The sequence below is a fragment of the Xenopus tropicalis genome, chromosome 4 (genome assembly GCF_000004195.4).
Source record: "Xenopus tropicalis strain Nigerian chromosome 4, UCB_Xtro_10.0, whole genome shotgun sequence".
Classification (NCBI taxonomy): Eukaryota; Metazoa; Chordata; class Amphibia; order Anura; family Pipidae; genus Xenopus; species Xenopus tropicalis.
Genome location: NC_030680.2, coordinates 1573920 through 1590533, shown reverse-complemented (window position 1 = coordinate 1590533; position 16614 = coordinate 1573920). Strand labels below are relative to the sequence as shown.

At 42.8% G+C, this 16614-nt stretch overlaps 1 protein-coding gene across 2 annotated transcripts in view; it reads left to right on the top strand.

Moving 5' to 3' along the window:
• The window catches only part of LOC116410226, an 83502-nt gene extending 67185 nt beyond the window's left edge, over window positions 1-16317 (top strand). Inside the window, exons 9-11 of one of the 2 annotated variants that reach the window (XM_031900343.1) lie at window positions 10481-10780; window positions 11306-11608; window positions 15922-16317. In XM_031900343.1, coding sequence (XP_031756203.1) covers window positions 10481-10780; window positions 11306-11608; window positions 15922-15959 — 641 coding nt within the window. In that variant the 3' untranslated portion in view covers window positions 15960-16317. The remainder of the gene's footprint in view (window positions 1-10480; window positions 10781-11305; window positions 11609-15921) is intronic. The other variant, XM_031900344.1, reaches the window with a different exon arrangement.
• Window positions 16318-16614: the final 297 nt, after the last annotated feature.

Sequence of the window (16614 nt, the reverse complement as noted above, 5' to 3'; positions counted from 1 at the left end):
CATTGGTCTGAGGATGATATGCTGAGGAGAAGGACAACTCAGTACCCATCAAAAAACAGAAAGCCCGCCAAAACCTAGAAACGAACTGGACTCCCCTGTCGGAGACTATATTCAGCGGAGCCCCATGGAGTCTAAAAATATTCACCATTAAATGTTCTGCTAGGGATTTCGCGGAAGGGAGGGCGGGAAGGGGGATAAAATGGGACATCTTACTAAAGCGGTCCACAACCACCCATATAACAGTATACCCTTTGGAAGGAGGTAAATCTACAATGAAATCCATGGAGATGTGAGTCCATGGCCTTTCAGGAATCGGAAGGGACTGTAGTAGACCCTGAGGCAAGGACCTGGACGGCTTGGAACGTTGACAAGTTGGACACGAGTCAACATAATTATTAACATCTTGTCTTAATGTTGGCCACCAAAGGGTACGAGACATGAGAGAACAGGTCTTACTGCGACCAGGGTGCCCAGCTGCCTTAGCATCATGAGCCTCTAAAAAAACTGCCTCACGGAGGTTTTATGGGACAAACAATTTCCCTGGGGGCACATTGGGAGGAGAGTCAATCTGAGCTTCCGTCACGGAAGTAAGCAGATCTGGATTCAGAGCAGCTATAATCAACTCCTTAGGGACAATAGGGTCAGGTGGAGATCTCTCCAGAGGGTTGGGGTCAAAACTCCTAGACAGGGCATCTGCTTTGACGTTCTTTTCGCCAGGTCTATACGTTATAATGAAATTAAAACGGGAAAAGAATAATGCCCATCTGGCCTGTCTAGGATTCAAACGCTTAGCAGATTCAATGTACAAGAGATTTTTATGATCAGTGATTACTGTTACTACATGTTTGGCACCTTCCAAGAGGTGTCTCCATTCTGTAAATGCCAATTTTATGGCATACTCCCTATTACCAATATCGTAATTTATCTCCGTAGGAGAAAACTTCTTAGAAAAAAAACCACAAGGGTGAATCTTATTCGTTACAGGATGCCGTTGAGACAGGACTGCCCCTGCTCCAATTTCAGAAGCATCTACCTGCAGTAGGAAAGCAAGAGCCGAGTCAGGGTGCAGGAGTACATGAGCGGAAACAAAAGCCTCCTTTAATAGTTTAAAGGCTGTTAAGGCCTCTATTGGCCAAATGCTTGGATCAGCACCCTTCTTAGTGAGAGCGGTAATTGGAGCCACTAATGTAGAAAAGTTCTTAATAAATTGTCTGTAATAGTTGGCGAAACCCAGAAATCTCTGTATCGCCCGTAGAGACAAAGGTTGTACCCAATTTACAATGGCCTGAACCTTGACTGGATCCATTTCTAGACCTTTATGGGAAATAATATAGCCCAGGAAGTGAACTGAAGAAACTTCGAAGATACACTTCTCAATTTTTGCATACAAGTGATGCTGCCTTAATCTAGATAAGACCTCCTGAACATGGGCACGATGATCAGAGAGACTATTAGAATAAATCAAAATATCATCTAAGTACACCACTACAGAGCGACCTAGAAGATCACGGAATATGTCATTCACTAATTCTTGAAAAACCGCAGGGGCGTTACATAACCCAAAGGGCATTACCAGATATTCATAATGCCCATCGTGGGTGTTAAAGGCAGTTTTCCATTCATCCTCCTCCCGAATTCGTATTAGATTATAAGTGCCTCTAAGATCGAGCTTAGAAAAAATGGTGGCACCCTTGACTCTATCAAAGAGTTCGGAAATCAAGGGAAGAGGATAACGGTTTTTAACCGTGATTTTGTTTAAACCCCTGTAGTCAATACATGGTCTGAGACCCCCATCTTTCTTTTCTACAAAAAAGAACCCTGCTCCTGCTGGGGAGCAAGAGGGCCTAATAAACCCCCTCTCCAAATTCTCTTTTATATACTCTTCCATAGCCTGGGTCTCGGGTAGAGATAAGGGGTAAATTCTACCCTTAGGAGGAGAGGAACCAGAGATTAAATCAATGGCACAGTCATAAGGCCTGTGTGGGGGAAGAGTCTCGGCAGCTTTTTTAGAAAAGACGTCCGCAAAAGGGGAGTAAGGAGTAGGTAGCCCCTGTAAAGAGGTTGCGGCCAGAGCCTGGACGGGTTTCATGCATAAGGTCTGACAATCTGTTCCCCATTGGAGTATACTACTAGTTAACCAATCAATCTGGGGACAGTGCTTACGCTGCCAAGGGAGACCTAGGATCACTGGGGTATGCGGGCAATCTATGATGAGAAAGGAGATTTGTTCCACATGGTGTGACCTTATGGACATGGAACAACTTACGGACTTAGAGGAAATAAGCCCACGACCCAGAGACGTACCATCAATGGCAACTAGCTTGATGGGAGGGAATAAAGGGAGTGTGGTTATTCCGTGCCTGCAAGCAAAATTAGAATCTAGGAAATTCCCTTCTGCCCCAGAATCAATAAATGCCAAGCTTTCCACACTACTCGTCTCCCATCCCAAAAGGACCGGAACCATGACTTTGGATAAACTAGGTTGGGGAGTGGAAACGACATTGCCCAAGCAGAACTCCCCAGATCTGCTTAGGCTCTGTCGTTTCCCGGCCTTTTGGGACAAGTACTACGAAAATGACCTTTATCCCCACAGTACAAACACAACCCATTAGCCCGTCTGCGATCCTTTTCCTCAGAGGATAAACGGGTAGAACCCAGCTGCATAGGTTCTTCTGAGGGCTTAGAGAAGGCAACCTCAGGTCTAGGTATAAACTCTGTATGAGAGGGTTGTGGAGAAGCTGCGGATACTTTCTCCTGACGTCTCTCCCTGTGCCTCCTATCAATTTGAATGGCCAGATACATTAGGGAGTCTAGGGAGGATGAGGCGGGAAAATTGATCAGGCTGTCTTTCACAGCGTCAGATAGCCCGATTCTAAACTGACTACGTAAGGCAATGTCATTCCACCCCGTTTCTACTGCCCAACGGCGGAATTCAGTACAGTAATCCTCAACCCGTCGTTTACCCTGCCTAAGGTTACGAATAGCGGAATCAGCAGAGGCAGAACGATCAGGATCGTCATAGATTATCGCCATGGCTTTAAAAAAGGAATCGAGGGATGTACGGGCTGGATCGGAGGGTGGTAAGGAAAATGCCCATAACTGAGGATCCCCAAGCAGTAGGGTCATAACAAAATTAACCTTCAGCTCCTCCGTGGGAAAAGAACGAGGGAGGAAGCTAAGGTACAACTTACATGCTTCCTGGAAAAAAAAAAATTTACTACGCTCCCCAGAAAACTTTTCAGGGAACGGGACCTTAGGCTCAAATACATACATTGCTGAAGCTGTGTGTGATGAACCGCCTCCTGGGAGAGAAGCGGGAGTAGGAGCGGCAGGCTGTTGTTGGAGCGCATCCAACCTTTCAGATAGTCTCTGGAGCCACTGGATAATCTGGTCCTGCTGGGCTTCTTGTTCCCTAAGACGCTGGAGGAGATTTGCTCGAATCACTTCAGGGGATGGAGGTGACGCAGCAGCCCCTTCAGGGTCCATGTTTAAGGACCCAACGTAATGTCACGATCAGTATCCCAGAACCCAGAACAGACTCCAAGGACCCGGTCTCGGCTCACGCTTCTGCCTATAACCGCCGCCTTTCACGTCGGGAGGAGCCCTTCGCTACTCGGATGCCGCCAGGACTTGTTGTGAGAGACCCGAGGAGAGAGTTCTGAGCAGGCACGGGAACCAATGGTATGACAGGAAGATGGGGGAACACAAGCGTAGTCAGGACGGGCCGGGGTCAGCAACAATCGGGCAATGCAGTACAAAGTCAGGATCCAGTAGAATAGTCGGTCAGGCAATGGTCGGTCCAGGCAGCAGGCAAGAATAATCAGGAACAGGCAAGGTCAATACAGGCAGCAAACAAGAGAAGGTCGGGTACAGGCTAAGGTCAAAACACAGCAGGAACACCAGAGAAACACACCCAGGAACTTACAGGAAGCAGAACCTACGTTGGGCAATGATTTCAAGCTAGAAGCACCTTAAATATTTGAATTTGGCGCCATCGTGACGTCATATGCGCGCGCCGAGCGTAGACGCGCGTGCGCATGCGTAGAGGCACTGGACGCGAGCGCGCACGCGCACAAGGCAGAAGCCTTAAAGGGCCGCACGTCGCGTGCGCCCGCGCCTAGGGAGAACCGGCGGGCGTCCCCGCAACGGAGGAGGCGGCGGGCGTCCCCGCCGCCCCACTAGACCACCAGGTACCCTTACACTACCATTTATATGCTACTAATTATATTCTACCATTTATATGCTACCAATTATATGCTACTATTTATATGCTACCATTTATATGCTACTATTTATATGCAACCATTTATATGCTACTATTTATATGCTACCAATTATATGCTACTATTTATATGCTACCATTTATATGCTACTATTTATATGCTACCAATTATATGCTACTATTTATATGCTACCATTTATATGCAACTATTTATATGCTACTATTTATATGCTACCATTTATATGCTACTATTTATATGCTACCATTTATATGCTACTATTTATATGCTACCAATTATATGCTACTATTTATATGCTACTATTTATATGCTACCAATTATATGCTACTATTTATATGCTACCAATTATATGCTACTATGTATATGCTACTATTTATATGCTACCATTTATATGCTACTATTAATATGCTACCGTTTATATGCTACTATTTATATGCTACCATTTATATGCTACTATTTATATGCTACCAATTATATGCTACTATTCATATGCTACTATTTATGTGCTACCATTTATATGCTACCAATTATATGCTACTATTTATATGCTACTATTTATATGCTACCATTTATATGCAACCATTTATATGCTACCAATTATATGCTACTATTTATATGCTACCAATTATATGCTACTATTTATATGCTACTATTTATATGCTACCATTTATATGCTACCAATTATATGCTACTATTTATATGCTACCAATTATATGCTACTATTTAAATGCTACCATTTATATGCTACCATTTATATGCTACCATTTATATGCTACTATTTATATGCTACCATTTATATGCTACCATTTATATGCTACCATTTATATGCTACCATTTATATGCTACTATTTATGTGCTACCATTTATATGCTACCAATTATATGCTACCATTTATATGCTACCATTTATATGCTACCATTTATATGCTACTATTTATATGCTACTATTTAAATGCTACCAATTATATGCTACTATTTATATGATACCATTTATATGCTACCATTTATATGCTACCAATTATATGCTACTATTTATATGCTACCAATTATATGCTACCATTTATATGCTACTATTTATATGCTACTATTTATATGCTACTATTTATAAGCTACCATTTATATGCTACCAATTATATGCTACTATATATATGATACCATTTATATGCTACTATTTATATGCTACCATTTATATGCTACTATTTATATGCTACCATTTATATGCTACCAATTATATGCTACTATTTAAATGCTACCATTTATATGCTACCATTTATATGCTACTATTTATATGCTACTATTTATATGCTACTATTTATATGCTACCATTTATATGCTACCATTTATATGCTACCAATTATATGCTACCATTTATATGCTACCATTTATATGCTACTATTTATATGCTACCATTTATATGCTACCAATTATATGCTACCATTTATATGCTACCATTTATATGCTACCATTTATATGCTACTATTTATATGCTACTATTTAAATGCTACCAATTATATGCTACTATTTATATGATACCATTTATATGCTACCATTTATATGCTACCAATTATATGCTACTATTTATATGCTACCAATTATATGCTACCATTTATATGCTACTATTTATATGCTACTATTTATATGCTACTATTTATAAGCTACCATTTATATGCTACCAATTATATGCTACTATATATATGATACCATTTATATGCTACTATTTATATGCTACCATTTATATGCTACTATTTATATGCTACCATTTATATGCTACCAATTATATGCTACTATTTAAATGCTATCATTTATATGCTACCATTTATATGCTACTATTTATATGCTACTATTTATATGCTACTATTTATATGCTACCAATTATATGCTACTATTTATATGCTACTATTTATATGCTACCATTTATATGCTACTATTTATATGCTACCAATTATATGCTACTATTTATATGCTACCAATTATACACTGGGAGCAGCTTGGCTGAGGGGTGCAGCTTGGCAATATAGCAGCTTAAAGTATAGCAAATTTAAGTATACTTTAATGAGTTAGACAGAGTTGGACAGCAGTTGGGACAGCACTGAACATATTCCATCTGGGACTTCGCCGGAAAATGACTACAATCACTGTATTCCTGTTGATTGTATGCATGGTGCTCCCTAAGGTAGTCTCTTCCTTTAACCCTCCTGTTGCCTGTCCATACTCCATACACATATCCTCCTCCCTGCTCCCATCTACATACTCCGGCTCCTTTACCCTCTATAATTACCTACACCTCTGTTCCCCGGTCTCTGTTCGTACGCGGAGGCGCAATCATTTTAAATCCTCTGCTCATATCTACTCACTCTTTTTCCTACTATTACTGGCTGCAGGGGATATCTCGCCAAACCCCGGGCCCTGCTCCATACCTACTTATATTCGTCCTTGTCCTTCTGTCCCCATGCCTAAAGCCTGTCGTACCTCTGCTGCTTCTAACCTTATTCAGGTTCCCACTCTCCCCCCCTCCTGCCTTCCGTTTTCCTGTGCCCTTCTTAATGTCCGTTCCGTAACTAACAAAGCTACACTAATCCACGATCTGTTCTGTTCTAACTCATTTCATCTCCTCGCACTAACAGAAACCTGGCTGTTGCAGAATGACACCGTCACTGAAGCTGTGCTCTCTCATGGCAGTCTGTCTTTCTCTCACATCCCCCGGGCCACTGGACGCGGTGGGGGAGTTGGAATTCTCCTCTCCTCCCGTTGCCGGTTCGCACCTATTCCTATTCCCCCTGCTTATTTGTTTAATTCATTTGAGGTGCATGCCATTCAGATCTTCCACCCTCTCTCTGTACGAGTGGCTGTCATTTACAGACCCCCGTCAGCCTCCTCCCCTGCTACCTTCCTCTCTGATTTTGAAACCTGGCTCTCCTTTTTCCTCTCTACTGACGGCCCTGCAATCAGCCTTGGGGATTTCAACTCCCACATTGATGATCCCTCGCAACCCTGGCCCTCACGTTTTCTACGCCTAACCTCCTCCTTTGAACTCCAGCAGTGGACAAATGCTCCGACTCATAAGGATGGCCACTTTCTGGATTTAGTCTTTACTAAAAATCTGTCCCTGTCTGATTTTAACAGTGTCCCCTTTCCCTTCTCTGACCATCACCTCGTTACATTTTCTGTCTCTCACTCTCCTTCCCAACCTGCTCCTTCCCCCGCTGTATTAATTAGAAACACACGTGACGTAGATCTCCCGGCCTTAGCTCGCTCTTTCAGGTCCAGTCTCTCCTCCCTCAATGAGTTGTCTGACCCTGATACCCTGGTTTGCGAGTACAACAGAATACTAGCCTCCACCATTGATTCATTTGCACCCCTTCAGCCTAAGCGCACTCGGGTGCAAAACCCCCGCCCCTGGCTGAATGTGCAGACCAAATTCATACGCTCCTGTGTGAGGTCTGCGGAACGTATGTGGAGGAAATCCCGTACGCAAGCAGACTTTATCCACTATAAATTCCTATTAGCCTGCCTCAATTCTGCCCTGTCAAAGGCTAAACAGGAATACTACAACACCCTCATAAACAGTAATAAATCCAACCCAAAACGCCTATTTTCCATATTCAATACCCTTCTGCGTCCCTCACAGACTCCATTACCTGACTTTATGCACTCCCCCCAGGACTTTGCTGATTTCTTCCTGAACAAAGTGGAGTCCATCCGCAATCAGATTCCCCCCTCTAATACTAACCAGCTCCTCCTTCCTCTGCCCCCTCAGCCCCCCTCTGCATGTCTTAGCTCATTTGGACCCGTAACTGGCTCTGAAGTCTCCCGGCTTCTGTTGTCAGCTCCGCTCACCACTTGCTCTCTAGACCCCATGCCTTCTTCTCTTCTCAAACACTGTGCTGCTGAGCTTACTCCGGCTCTTACTCACATCTTCAACTCTTCTCTGTCTTCTGGAAGTTTCCCCTCTTCTTTCAAACAGGCCTGTGTCAAGCCCATCCTTAAAAAGGCCACGCTGGACCCGTCCTGTCTCTCTAACTACCGTCCTGTCTCGCTTTTACCGCTTGCCTCCAAAATCTTAGAGCGCATTGTCTTCTCCCGTATCACTAACTTCCTTAATGCACATAATTTACTGGACCCGCTGCAATCTGGCTTTCGGCCTGCGCACTCTACTGAGACAGCGTTGTGCAGAGTTACGAATGATCTTCAGGTAGCCAAAGTCAGTGGTCACTTTTCCGTACTAATCCTCCTAGATCTATCGGCTGCGTTTGATACGGTTGACCACTCCCTCCTAATGCAAATTCTGCATTCGATTGGTCTCCGTAGTCGGGCTGCATCCTGGATCTCTTCCTACCTCTCTAACCGGTCATTCACTGTCTCCTACGCTAACAAAATCTCATCTCCAGTTCCTCTTAATGTGGGGGTACCCCAAGGCTCTGTACTTGGGCCGTTGCTGTTCTCCCTTTACACGCTGTCCTTGGGAGATCTTATCCGTTCATTTGGCTTCAAATACCATCTGTATGCTGATGATACCCAAATTTACTTTTCGACCCCTTCATTAACAGTTGAAACTGAGACTCAAATCTCTAACTGCCTCCTGGCTATCTCCAATTGGATGAACCAACGCCACCTCAAACTCAACCTAACAAAAACTGAACTAATGATCTTTCCACCTAAACCTGGTCCTACTCCCCCCTTTTCTATCTCTATTGAAGGCACCCTCATCAACCCTGTCAATTCCATGCGTTGTTTGGGGGTGATCTTTGACTCCAGTCTCTCCTTCTCTGACCATACTAACACCACTGTCAAAACCTGTCACTTTTTCTTACGCAATATTGCCAAAATCCGGCCCTTTCTTTCTACTGTAACAGCTAGGCTGCTCATGCATGCCCTCATCCTATCCCGACTTGACTACTGTAACCTGCTGCTAACCGGCCTCCCTAATTCCCATCTTTCCCCCCTACAGTCTATATTAAACACCGCTGCCAGAATTCTCCTCCTCTCATCCAGGAGAGTTCAGGCCCTTCCCCTGCTAAAGTCCTTATCATGGCTTCCTGTTAAACAAAGAATAGTTTACAAACTCCTTCTCCTAACCTTCAAAGCCCTCCATTCCTCTGCTCCTCACTACATCTCTTCTCTGGTGTCTCCGTACGTTCCTGGCCGACTCCTTCGTTCCTCGCAGAGCAACCGTTTGGTTGCGCCCCCCACTACTACTGCTGTTTCCCGCCTTAAATCCTTCTGCCTGGCTGCCCCTTACATTTGGAATTCCCTCCCTGATGTCCTCCGGAGAGAATCCTCCCCCAGTCTTTTTAAAACTAAACTTAAAGACTACCTTATGGAGCACTCGCCCAGCACCTGATCTGGAAACTGGCACTTATACTGTAACGTCACCCACTGTGACCTATAGCACTTATATTTGCCTATTTGTGTCTGTTAGTTACCCCTCCCATATAGATTGTAAGCTCTACGGGGCAGGGACCTCCTTCATCTTGTGTTCTGACTCTTATTGCAACTGTACCTTGTATTTATTTGTATTTATTGTTGTACTTTGTATTTATCCATTATATTTAACCCCCCTGTCTGTATTAATGAATCCTACTGTACAGCGCTGCGTACATAAGTAGCGCTTTATAAATAAAGATATACATACATACATACATATGCTACCAATTATATACTACTATTTATATGCTACCAATTATATGCTACTATTTATATGCCACCATTTATATACTACCAATTATATGCTACCAATTATATGCTACCATTTATATGCTACCAATTATATTCTACCATTTATATGCTACCAATTATATGTTACTATTTATATGCTACTATTTATATGCTACTATTTATATGCGGCTACTATTTATATGCTACCATTTTTATGCTACCATTTATATGCTACTATTTATATGCTACCATTTATATGTGGCGACAATTCATATGCGGCGATTATCTATTTGTTGGCGTTGATAAGCGCATGTACCATCAAATACCGAACAAAAATAGTCTTCGCGAGTTAAATAACGCATTCAATATCGCGCGTAAATTAGCGCAAGTATGCTTATAGTGAATCGTGCGTTAAGTCGCGAAAATTTAGACACGATAAAATTTTTAACTCACGCTATAAATAGTGCACGTTTTAACGCACTTTAGTGTATCGGCCCTATGGATAGTACACTGCAAAAAAGACATGTTTTTCACTTTGTAACATGTTAACATTTGATTAATATTAAAATATCTGTTACCTTTTAGGGTTTCCAGATGTTAAAGATATAACTTGCAATAAGAACCCCCCAAAATATGGAGAAGCCCTAACCCTAAGCTGCGAGGTTATTGGATGCAGCGCCCATGACATCACAGCAGAATGGCAAATGGGCATTAATCCCATAAAGGGGCAAATGAGAGCAAAGACCCAAACAGACAGAGATTCAGTCACATTCCTCCTCACACTGACGCCCACAGCAGAGCATCATGGGAAATTATTCGCCTGCCTGATAAAGCACAAGGACCTACAGCACCAGTTTATAAGACATACATTTATAAATTTGCCAGGTAAGCAACAAAGTTTCTGCAGATTATTTCAAGTGAGAGCTTGACCTTCACATGAGATTTTAGAAAGATGAAAACAATGGTGTTCTAAGAAAATCTGATATTGGTCTTCCTAAATCAATTAGAAATTATATATTGCTGCTCTCTAGTTTGGAATAAACTATGCCCTCAAGTTTCACTTTCCCTAGCAACCAGCAAGGTGACTGAATGACAGACTGAGAGATGAGAGTGTCTGAACAGAAAGGCAAATGATTTCATTAATAATAACATTAAGCCATCCTAACAATGAATCTGCCTCTAGGTCTATTCAGATAAAGGTTTATATAATAAGGTAGAGTGGAAAAAAGGCAAAATAATTTGCAAGCAGACAAAAAAACACAATAAAGACCAGTTGGTGATTGTCTCAGAATGTCCACATTATTGTAAATGTAATTTAGATGAACTTTCCCTTTAAAACTACAACTTTGCCACTATCTTGCCACTATATTCTGTGGACACTACAGTATATTCCCATATCTCCACTTCTAGATGTGCCACCCACTTTATCAGAGATCATGGTGTTCCCAAAGTACCCACAGATAAGCAAAGAAGCCACATTCACCATAAACATCTCTGATTTCTCATATAAAAACCTTGAAGTGAAATGGTCCTGGCATACCAACCAGCTCACAGACAATGTCATAACATCAGAGGCAGAAATTAGAGAGAATGGATTATATTCCTGTAGCAGCTCAGTGAGATACACTCCAAAGGACAAAGACCTCATTCAGTGTGATGTTGTGACCAACAAGAGAAGAAGATACATTAAACAATATCAAGTTAAAGACAGAGGTAAGGTGTTAAAGAAGAACTAAAAGGTATAAAAAAAATATGGCTAGAAATGTACCCCTTTAGGTTACATAATTTCAGCTTTTTGTACCAGATCCCATGGCCCTACAGAAGTGAAGCTTAAGAATGAGAAATTATTCATCTGGCCCAGTTTTATGGCAAAATTGGTGTTTTGTTTCACCACCAAAACATTCATTCACTTCAATATATTTGGGCCAAGAAAAAAAAATGCTGGAAATGCCCATTGACTCCAATGCCTTTGCGCCAAGAATAGCTAAACAATAAATGTCCATTGACTGTAATGCATTTTGCGCAAACCAGTAAAGATTCCCAAGTAGCCCAGAGTAGGTCCCCAACTTTCTTCTTCCCCACAAATTGCACAACTCTTGGCTGATGTCAGTTTCCTTATCTTAGGCTAATGCCACATTCTTGGCCTATGGATAAGCGCCTCAAAGATCTGATTGTTGTGGCTACACCTAAAGCCATTGCATCGGCCTGGGTACAGGCACACAATTATGCATATACACTAACCAATCACAATCCTGTCTGGCTGCTTCCTATGAAGTATACAGTACTTGTGTGAAGCAAAAATGATTACTGGGGTTTCTTGAGCAACAAGACTGCAGTTTCCTGGTCAAGCAATGTCTTCAGTTGGGAATATCTGGATTTCACTGTATTCTATTATTTTAATCAGCTAAATAAGACCTGTAAGCTCCCTTGTACAATACCATTATAATGCAACAGCTGCCTGCAATATAAATTGGCTACAAAATGTCCCTTGTTTCCCTCTCATTGGCTAAAATGCAGATCCTTGGTGGGGAGACATATGTGTCATGGCTGCTTCCCAAAGGATCCGTAGCTTCCTCAAGAGGCTACTTCATAAAACCGAAGTTGACATTGTTGCCAGTGTGAAAGCATTTGCAGGAGATTAGTCGCCCACTGTAGGGGAGATTTATCACGGGTAACTAATCTCCACGTGCGCCTTAGCCCTAATGAACCATTACTTAATACCCTCTCCCTTAAAGGCGAACTATACTCCTGGGTGCTAAAAGCCCCCTTAACTATCATTGCCTAGACCCCCCCCCCCACCTCTCCCTTATTGCATAGTTCCTAAGTTTAAACACTGTCGGTCCCTATCGCTAACCCCTAGCTAATAATGCAGAGTAGCGCAGCAGCGTACCTACCCGACATCTTCTCACTGACTGAAGTCACTTTGGGTCTCTCCGCTGACACCGAACCTGCTTGTGCGTGGGCAGTTGGAGTGGATTTCCTGCTACCCCCAATTGCGCAAGCAGGGTCCGTATCGGTGGTGAGACCCAAAGTGGCTTTAGTCAGTGAGAAGATGTTGCTCAGGTACACGGCTGCGCTACTCTGCATTATTAGCTAGGGGTTAGTGATAGGGACAGTGTTTAAACTTAGGACCTAAGCGATGAGGTAGAGGTGAGGGGGGTCAAGACAGTGATAGTTAAGGGGGCTTTTATAGCCTGGGGGTATAGTTCTCCACTAAAGCCTAAAAAACAATATAGCTAGTATTCTGCCCTCACTACATGTTCCCCTGGGGCAGTGAGTAGCTTGACAGGCAGCTAAACCTTCCCACACTCCAATAAATGAGGCCAAGAGTGAAATCTGTTGAACTTTACTGGAACATTGTGGAAAAAGGTGAAGCTGAAACAAATAGGATAAAATTCAATGAGTGAATTGCAAAAAACACACAGAAACAACTGCAACATGGATATAAAATGCCACGACTTATATACAACAGTGTCTCTGAGGTGACTTAGTGCAGGTTTCTGCCCATATCAGCGATGTTACTATGGGGGAGAAGATAGATATTGTGTGCTTCCTCCACAGCATGGGCTACAAAATGGAGTCTAGGCTCCCACAATGCACTGTAATAGGTCCCATGTTACGAGTATGCTGGTTCCAGAGGCTACACTGAAATGGTTCCCTGCATATACAGCAAACAGCCAGCAGAGGGAGCTCACTGCCAATGAGCAACTAAAAACCGATTCCTCCCAACATTTGAGAAATGGAAAGAGAAAGAAATGCTGCACATATCGCATTGAAATGGTTTTTGACCACACCTATTTTTGTGACCACACCCCCTAAATACCACTCCCATTTTACAAAATTTAGCAGGTTATTTAACGTTTGAACACATTTCTGGGGGTTTTGGGGGAGTTTATGTGTTATTACAGTTTTGCTAATGAAGCTGAAGTTGCCCTTTAGGCTGTGAGTGTCAGTTCCCCCCAGAGACCTGTTTAGCTTATTAGTTACAGTTGTATCTCAGTGCGGGGGGGAGTACTCTGGGCCAAAAGCTACTTTTTAATTAAGTTTCTATCTGTTTTAGCTTCAGTGTAGGAGAACAAAGGGAAATGAGGGAATTTTCAGTAAGAAACTGGGACTGGGGGCTGAGCTGGTAAAAGAGGGACTGTCCCGCGAAAATCGGCCCAGTTGGGAGGCATGAAAAACACCAAGAAGATGGGAGCTTATGCTGGAGACATGACAGCTAGAAATGTTTAGCTGTGGGGTTTGAGCCCCTGTACCAGCCCAACGGCACCAAAGCTCTATAGAAATAAAGCCCCATGCCCCTGAAGATGCCCACAGTAGCTCTCCATCTTTTGCCCAACTACTGCACATGCTCAGTCTGCTCTTGGCTGATGTCACTGAGCTTAGGGAGCGACTCCCAATATTCTTCTTTCCCCTGCCTGCTTGCTCTAGTCTCTGCCTGTTCCCTACATGCATACAGGCCAACCAATCACAGCCCTGTCTGGCACTTTGAGCTTGGGGAGAGACTTTAGCTGAATCCTTATTGGGTGACTTTTCTTTCCCCCTTGTAATGATCCCAAATACTGAGCTGTGTTAGTGTTTCCCCCTCACATAATCTGGGGTTCAGCTGCAGAATGAATATATACAGGGGGGCAGAGCCATACCTACTAGGAATGACGCTATTTTGGACCTGGTGATTTCTAATAATAATGAACTCATCTCTAACATTTGTGTGGGGGGGGGGCATTTGGGGAACAGTGATCCCAACATGGTCTCCTTTGGGAAAATGCTGCAGAGACAGCTCTATAAGGGAGGAACTAAACGCTCAGACGTGCAGACTTTGCCAGTATAAGGGCATCTCTGCAATGTGTCAACTGGGAAAGGCTTCTCATGGGGTTAGACACAGAAGGAAAATGGAACATCTTTAAAACATTGCTTTGTAGGTATACACAGCAGTATATCCCCCTTGTAAGCAAGGAGAGGCATCGCAAAGCAAAACCTTTATGGCTGAATAAAAGTGTTAGTGTCGGGGTTGGTAAGAAAAAACGTGCTTTTAGGGCATTCGAGTTAGCTGGGGCAATAATAAGCACAAAACAGGGAGCACTCACCGGGTAGATTCCGCGTTCATAGTGTCCCGTGCTGGCACATCCAAAACGCCCCCGATCCAGGCGTGACAAAAGGTAACAAAAGGTATAGTGGGATGGAGCACGCCAAGACAACTATGCTTAATAAAAATAAAATCTTTTATTTCTAGCTTCCATTAAAAACATGTTGCAAAAATTGAACTGAAACCCCCCAGCTTGACGCGTTTCATGGCTCAAGGCCACTTCATCAGAAGCTAAGTTAGCTGGGGCAGCTGGGGCTTTCATCAGGTACAGGGGGGCAAATAAAGCAGCAAAAAAGCTATCAGGCAGCTAAAATAGAGATGGAAAGGGATATTGCAGCTAGGAGTAAAAAGATTCCTAAATAATTCTTTAATTATGTGAATAGTAAAAAAATGAAGCAAGAAGGGGTGGGAACTTTATTATCACGGGGGGGTAAGTTGGTTGATGAGAACGGGGAAAAAGCTGAAATTTTGAACTCTTATTTCCCATCTGTCTATACATCTGAGGAGCCGGATACTGAAGACTTTCCTTGTAATATGCCCATCCATTAAGATAACAGTGCAATGCTACCCCTCCCTTAACTTGTCCCAAATGAAGAGTCTGTGATTTAAGGTCACATAGTGGATGGGATAAAGGTTCTCTAGAAATCAGAGGGGCTTTCAGAATCATCACTTGGAACAAGGTAAGGGAGGGGGTATTGAGAAATGGTTCATTAGGGCTATGGCACATGTGGATCATTGGAGCGTTAAGGTTCCTATCAATCTGAGGGATCAGCTCTGTGTGTGTAACAATAATACCTGTATATTTATATCTACTTACCCCCCCCCCCAACTGACTGAGCCCATGTCCCACAGGGGAGGGATATTTCCCCTTTAATATCACACACACACAGTATGACTGTGTATAGTGAATTTTGCTTTTTTTGTTTTCTTTCCAACTAAGGTGCCGCTCGACTTGCACTGGAACCTTCAACACTTTAAATAAACAGGAAGAACTTGCTATAAAAGCTTTATCCCCACCCCAAGATGGGAGTCAGAGGGTGCTCTTTGCAACAGAAAGGGTTGCCACCTGGCTGGTAAAAATTGTTAATTATTCATAGTGAAGGAAAAATATAGGGAGGCCAGTATTTTTTTCCAGAAAAGAACTATACCCTGTGCAATTTGCGCCAAAGGCAGGATCAAGGCACATCCAAGACATGTCTGTAGTAATGGTGGATACACTGAGTTGTACAGAAACTATGGCTCTCCAATGAGTTTATATGTTGCTGGACCTTATAACCTGAAGGAAAATGTTTTTAATAATGAATAAAATCCTAATAAAATATTTTGTACTTTCTAATGCTTGTGTGGATTCTGAGCTCCCCCATCAACAGAACTCTGAGCAAAGTAATATATAGACTTGTACATGGGAAGGAATATGGGAGTTACAGGGAGTTTCCAGGGGCAGAGCATAATGAGCCCACCCTCAAGGCCAGGGTAGCAGGGGGTACACACTCTGCATAGACAAAACTGAGGAAAAGGTAAAATGTTACCTCTCTTGATTATTGGAGCTGTTGCAAATAAGAGGGGCAACGGAACAATTACATTTGACAACCCAGTGTGCTGGGTTTACTCAGATTGAACTTGATGGACTATG